The sequence below is a fragment of the Fulmarus glacialis genome, unplaced genomic scaffold (genome assembly GCF_000690835.1).
Source record: "Fulmarus glacialis isolate BGI_N327 unplaced genomic scaffold, ASM69083v1 scaffold1410, whole genome shotgun sequence".
Lineage (NCBI taxonomy): Eukaryota > Metazoa > Chordata > Aves > Procellariiformes > Procellariidae > Fulmarus > Fulmarus glacialis.
The window spans coordinates 16,814-23,950 of NW_009186853.1; the positions used below are offsets into that span (position 1 = coordinate 16,814).

Below are 7,137 nucleotides of genomic sequence, written 5' to 3' on the forward strand. Positions count from 1 at the left end.
GGCATGAAAAGCATATGGCAAAAACACATAGCTGTCTTCCATCCCTGCTGGAACACAGACAACTGGAAAAGGCCTTGATTAAATCAAGCCTGAAAGAGTCAGCCACAATACCGGGTGCCAAAAGCTACCTTGCTGTAAGTAGCCCATTTGGAACACTGCATCAAGGCTTTCTATATAGCTCTTTCTCGACTCAAAGTCGAGATAACTTTGTTAAACCTAAGAATGGAGGAAAACCTGTTGTGTCAGCTAATGCATTCCTCTACCAGCTCAAATAACCAGACACTAGGTGCGTAGTCCAGCAGGATACACAGAACATGGGCAACAGAAAATCCCAAGCCACAGTTGACAAGTGACAGAAAGAGAAGAGGAGAGCTTGAGCCTATCCTTATATCCTTGGGCCTGACAGTAGCCAAATAAAATAAAAATCCAGTGTTTTATTTTCCAAAAATGCCTCATGATAGTCAGATGCCATTAATTAACCTCTTCTGTGGCCAATAAGATTTTGTAAGAAAACAACTCTCTATTTTGTACTTGATACAGTATTTGTATGTATTATAAAGAACATTATAGACTGTGAAAGGGCTCGCCATTGATAGCAGTCAGTAATATGCAGCAGCATTGCTTGTGTTTTGGACACACTGGTAAACATGTCTGTGCATGTTTCAGTGAGTTTCACAGGTGCCTATCCAAAGCTGGTTCCCTACAGGCCTCCTAGCCAACTCATCTCGCCCCCGTTGCTGCTCTCTGTTGTACTTAACATCCTCTTCAGCCTCAGCATGCAGATTTTCGGGTTTGTGGTGGTCCAGGAGCAGCCTTGGTATTCCAAGACTGATATACACAGGTAGGTCTTCTTGGGACTCTGGGTGACATAGGGCAGACCTAGTGGGAAGGTCTGCATGATACTATTGATCAGCTTAACTACAGGCCTGATCAGCATCTGCAGGCAGACCCTGTGCTTCCCCACAGGGTGCAAACACATTAACCAGTGTTGTCCACAGGTCCCTAAGCTGTCCAGCAAGTCTGTGCAGCACAGTGCAGGTAGTGAGAATGCTTCTGTTGAGCACAAAGAAGAGTATTGATTGCAGGGACAACCAGGGTATCCAAGTAGGTTTAAGCTCAGACTCTGCCAAGTTCAGCAAGCTCAACCCAGTGGGTAGGATTGAGGACATTACCAATAACCTACATCCCTGTGATAGCAAGAGCAAATAATGACTGTGAGGGAGGATTCCTGATAGTGGTAGTGGAAGCTGGGGGAAAAAATCAGGGCAGTGATAACTTGCTGACCAGAGTGATGCTCTTTTTCAGCGCCTGCCTCTCAATGAACAACCACATGGAGAATTCTTCTATTTCCAGCCTGGGGCTCCATGGGTTGAGAGATGGAGCCTATGGGCAAACGGACAATGGCTACAAGAGCTATGAAAACACCACAGTGTGGCTGCTAAGTACCATCAACTGCCTCATCGTAGCACTAGTGTTTTCCAAGGGAAAGCCTTTCAGGCAACCCATCTACACAAACTGTAAGTATGGGGAGAGAGGGAGAGATCTGTGAGTAAGTCAACTCAGGAGATCAATTCACTAGGGAAAAATTAAAACTTGACCAAAGTGATGCCAGCCAAAAAAGCAGGAGCCCAATATTAGATTTCTAAATGACTAAAGGCACTTTTTTCAGAAGTTTTAGTGCCGGTGGCATCCTGTAACCAGCAGCTCTCTGAGCTAGGCCCACACTTTGTGCTTCTGTACTGCTAAAAACTTGGCCCTGGCATTTGTATTTCTGAAGCAGACAAATGGAGTTTGATAAAAACTTGTAAGGAGTAGCAGGAAAGTGGTGTTGGCTGGCAGAAGCATCATATTACTTAAGGCAGCCTGAATAAGACCTCTCAAGAAGAACCAGAATTAGGTGGTCTCACTTTGCTTTAGTCTTTAGAATAACTCTGGAAGAGCCCTATGCCTGTCTCCCCAAAGCATGCTGGTTGAGCAGTATTTGAGAGAACTCATGTTCAGGGCATTCTTTTGGGCCCACCTCAGAAGAAAACATACAATGAAATCTGCGCATTTGCAGAGGCCCTGTTTCCTATTCTAGAACCAGAGACATTTAGCATTTGCTAACTCTATGACTAGTAACTTCTTTAAAGAGGAAACATCAAAAGAGGCAATAACTTGAAGGGGCTGTAGTGAAGCCTAGTAGGTCTGTTCTGCCTCTGAAAGACTGTCATGTGAAGGGAAGATGAGCACATGTGATTGTGGCAGTTCTGGAAGTTGCAGTGACGTACAGGAGAGCTGTTCTTTTTCTCTGTGGGACAAATCCTGCAGCTGTCTCTCAGGCAAAGCTCTGTTCAGTTCTTTTTTGGCTGAAGAGTTAAATTAATGCTGCAGGTTTCATGGCTTTGCTGTTTTGTTATAGCAATAGTGAGGAGGGGGCATTCCTCCCAGATAGCAGAAGAGTAGGTCATCAGTCTCCCAGAACCAGGCAAAACCAGAGTGAGTGGCTGGGGAGCGAAGTGCATGCCAGCTGGAGAGAAAATTAATTTACTCATCATTGGAACATTTGCCTATGGATGCAGAGGGCAATAGATTCTCCATTATTTAGACTCTTTAGATCCTGATTGAGAGCAAAGTCTTGATATCACTGAAATTGAGGGCAGAGTTCCTAATCATATCAACAAGAGCAAGACTACATTCTGGACATTTTTCTGAATGACAGGAGACACTGAGCTCAGAGTGAGACTCACTGGAAGGCTCTCTCAGACAGAAGGCTCGCTCTCTTTTGGCATTTTATATCTGTGGCTACAAGGCTTGTCCCAGCCTCACATATATCGGCTTGACTGAGTAAAGCTGGGGTTTTACTCTGTTCATTTTTCTTTTGCTGAAAGTTCCTTCCTATCTCATGGATTTTTTTTTTTTTTTGACTGTTTGACACAGACAATGGTTACAATCTTCTGTAGTAAAGGCAAGCAGCTGAGATTGCTCATAAACCTGTAGTTTTATTTGCTTGTTCTTGTCCCTTTAGATGTGTTCATACTGGTGCTCATAGGGCAGCTGGGCATTTGCCTCTTCTTGGTGTTTGCTGATATTGATGATCTCTACTCTAAGATGGATGTGAGTATTGTTCCAAGGTGGGTTTTCTTCCTACTGCCAGTCCCATTATAAGTGCACTGGGATTGTTTTTAACAAAAGGCACAGACTTTTGCAGGGATACGTGGCATCTCTAAAGACAAATTAAATTTAAAGACATGGATTTTAGATGATGGGATTGAAGAACCTTCTGTAGATATGGTAGCTCCAAACTAAGATCTATGCATTCTGACACCTGGACAGCTACACATGTACGTTTGATTGTTTCAGCGCATTGTCCATGCAACAGAAGATGACATCACTAAGCTTACCATGCTTGGTACATTGGTGGCTTGATAGTTGTGAAGCCAGGAGAAGAAAGGGGCTAGGCTGTGCAAGTTTAAACTAAAGCACCATGCACTTGTGTTTCTCAGGCTGTGCTACTCTGCACACAGATCCTCTTGCACAGAAGATCTGCCAGTCGGCACTCACAGCAGCTCTCAGTTCTCAGTCCCCAGCATTTTCAGGCTCCCTGTTTAAATTTCAGACAGCCTGCAGTTTCCTAAGGCAGCATTTTGATTTAGAACAGTTGTAGAGAAAGACTAGTGGGGCTGTCATGGCAATAGAAGATCTGTCTTGATCCTTGATTCATAAATACCAATAGGGCTTGGCTTATTTAGTCTGGCAGAATGCAAGCTGGGAGTTGCCTTGTGCAAATCCATCCTAGGGGAAATGCAGGGGAAGGATAAGATCTACATCAGCCGTAGGACAGGGTTGTCAGTGGACCTGGCAATTAGTATGTTGAGGCTGGGAGATGTTAACCTCCTCCACTGTGACACCCTCACAGCCTTGTGCTAGGAGTCACAGGAACAAAACAAAAGCAACACACAGCTATTTTTTCAGTACATTTGTAATCAGAACGATGAAGTGTGGTGACTTTGAATAACAAGTATTGAACATGATGCTGCTTCCAGTCCTGTACCTTTGCGTGACAGTTAGCAAGTAGATTTAGAAATGGAAATAATGAAACATGGAAAGAGAAACATAGACAAGGGGAATGGACCTGGATTTTGAATGCCAAGCAGTCTAGCTAAAGCTGCCTCACCGCGTAACTGTTTCCAGAGCAGCAATTCAGCCGGCAGACCCAGTTAAAGAATCTGCCACGAGGTGGCACTTTAAAGCAAGTCTTAGTCCTGTTGTGGACTGTGGTGACACAGGACATTGTCAGCACTGCAGCTGTGAGGGGTTAAAATGCCCTTCGGGAGAACTGCAAAACTCCCAGGCTGTCTGGAGGGAATACATTGGATTTGCTGAGAAGAGAAAAGGAGGGAGTGGCAATAAAAGACTCTGCAATAGCCTAGCCCTGGAGAAACTGCTGATCCAAATTTTGGATCTGAACTGCATCTCCCAAATAAGTTGAGCTACAGCCAGAAAGCCAGTGCTGCCAGCTGTGAGAAGCTGGAGCTGGGTTTGGAGCTGAAATACTCAGACTTTGAACTATTTCCTGTATTAGAAAGAAAGAAAGCATTTAGATTTCCTGTTGCAGTTCTGGAGTATGGTTTTCTCTGCTGCATCATAAGTTTAAAAGCATCTTTATCAATAATTCCTCAAGACAAGTAGCAATATTGGCTCATCAGCAGTGTATGGCTTTTGATGACATCCTGGCTTTTGATGACACAAAGCTGGTGAAGGGTCTAGAGAACAAGTCCTATGAGGAGCGGCTGAGGGAACGGGGGTTGTTTAGCCTGGAGAAAAGGAGGCTCGGGGAGACCTTATTACTCTCTACAACTACCTGAAAGGAGGTTGTAGCAAAGCGGGTGTCGGTCTCTTTTCCTAAGTAACAAGCGATAGGGCGAGAGGAAATGTCTCAGGGTGCACCAGGGGAGCTTTAGATTGGATATTAGGAAAAATTTCTTCACTGAAAGGGTTATCAAGCACTGGAACAGGCTGCCCAGGGAAGTGATTGAGTGTAGACATGGCACAGTGGAGTTGGCAATGTTAGGTTTACAGTTGGACTCGATGATCTTAAGGTTCTTTTCCAACCTAAATGATTCTATGACACCAGCTCCCACCTAGTCTAGTATGCACACATGTTGAGCAGCTTCCTCTGCTTTTTTCCCAGCTCGTTTGCACCCCTACTACGTGGCGGATCTCCATGGTGATAATGCTTACAGTCACACTTGCTGTGTCCTTCCTTGTTGAGGTGAGCATGCTTCATTGAATGTACCTGTCAGCATTAACTGGAGCGACGAAAGGGTCAGGTCTCACTCTTTCTCTCTCCTCCTCAGCCCAGCTTGGGCGTATCTAGTAAAACAGGAGCCATTGCTGCTACCTCGCCCTTACTCTCTTTCCTCAAAGCCACACATCTGAATGATCAGATGTAAGGGAATGCAAGGCCCAACCACCTTTTCTTTCCTCTGATGAGTGGGATGTATCAGGCCCTGCCCCAGGCTAAAGAAATATGGGCAGTCTTTGGTGTTTTCTGCTCAGATCCTGAAGACTGTCAGGAGGAGCTGGTCTTGGTTTTCTGGTGGAGAGCTCTGGTGGAGCTAATATGAGAAGTGGTCAGTAAAAGCCTATTTAAGGGATGTGGATGAGCAGGATGAAGAGGGAAGACTGCTGTCCAGGTCCTCCAGAATCTTCCTTTTGCTCTTGCTTTTACAGGAAGCTGTCATCGAGAACAGACCCTTATGGCTGCTGCTGAAAAAGACTTTCCAGTACCACTCAAAAAGCCATTACAAGAGGCTGCAGCAAGTGTTGGAGCAGGACTCAGCCTGGCCACCTCTGAATGAAACTTTCTTCTCAGATTCTGTGGCAATATCAGTAGAGGGAAATATGGGAGGCCATAGCAATCCAACATTTGACAGCAATGAGGACGCACTCTGAAGGAAACTGCAGAGGACGCATGTCCGGGACAGTTGCAGTTGGCTGTAGAAGGACTATCTCAGAAATACAATAAAAGAGGAAGGACCGACCCATCACTGACCCCCCATTCTGAGACTAACCAGCTCTGGCTTATTTTTAAATTAACTGGAAGCAGAAAAGCTGGCTGCAGTAGCATAAAGCCACAACAGTGATTCTCCTGTCCCCTTGCCCATGTATGAATGGCTGCCAGCTGTAAATGGAACAGCTTGCTGAATATTGGCAAAGTATTCATGCTTGAAACACCCCATTGCTGCATCCCTTCTTGAACTGCATTATGCAGTCCATAAAGGTGGGGGCTTCTCCAGATGAGAAGTAGCTAATTCAGATACCAGCACTCCTCTGGGGAGATCCCGTTCAAGAAAAAAAGTAGAACTTGCTCCTGATAGAGGCAGCTGAACATAGGCAGGTCCTGGGATTCCTATAGCTCTCGGGGTTTCAGATACTGCTACCTGGTGTCTGGCATGTGTTGGGTTTTTTCCCCTTCTGGCAGTCCTTGGCTTTCTGGAGCTGGAAGGAGCTGCAAACAGCCAAAGCATTCTAGAAGCGTCCATTCCCAGCACCATTATGCTCTTCCCATGATGGGAACAATGCAGAGCTCTATTGCCAGCTCACTGCTACCAGGCAACCTGTTTGCCCTCTTCTCAATTTAAAACGTGGTTCTTGCATTTTCTGGGTGAAAAATCTATTGACCTAGAGAGCAGAATGATTTCATTGCTTAACAATTCTTTTTCGAGGGAGATATTTGTTTGGAATATCCATTTTAAAAAAGTAGAATGAAAACACATGATAATTGCAAATTACGATCTCATCCTGTGGGTCTACAAGGACATGCTGTCCCTTGTGGTGTGAGCTTCCTGTACTAGAGCTGATGCTGCACAGCTGGGCTGCCGCCTGGCATCAGCTCCTGGTTTACCAGTGCCAAAAGAAGCAGGCATTGAAGGGGTTACTACCCCCAAGGGCCTAAGGCCTGAATTAAAAGACAGGGAGCCAGCTAAGTCTCAGAATAATTTTACTAAATTCCGTGGCATGCTCTTAAGTTGAACCATCTGAGGTTTTGGCTCTGGCTTCCAACCATAATTGCACATGCTACACACCATGTGTCATTTGTCAACTCATATCCCTCACCTGTTAACCTTTGATGGTGACTTTTACTCATTCTGC

General features: G+C 45.1%; 1 protein-coding gene across 1 annotated transcript in view; it reads left to right on the forward strand.

The window, feature by feature from the left end:
- Positions 1-5,937, forward strand: part of LOC104073039 (probable cation-transporting ATPase 13A4) — a gene marked incomplete at its 5' end in the record, with an annotated part of 22,707 nt that extends 16,770 nt beyond the window's left edge. The window contains 5 exons of the mRNA XM_009572689.1: positions 667-841; positions 1,306-1,517; positions 3,008-3,096; positions 5,174-5,254; positions 5,716-5,937. Of these exons, the coding sequence (XP_009570984.1) occupies positions 667-841; positions 1,306-1,517; positions 3,008-3,096; positions 5,174-5,254; positions 5,716-5,937 (779 nt within the window). The remainder of the gene's footprint in view (positions 1-666; positions 842-1,305; positions 1,518-3,007; positions 3,097-5,173; positions 5,255-5,715) is intronic.
- Positions 5,938-7,137: the final 1,200 nt, after the last annotated feature.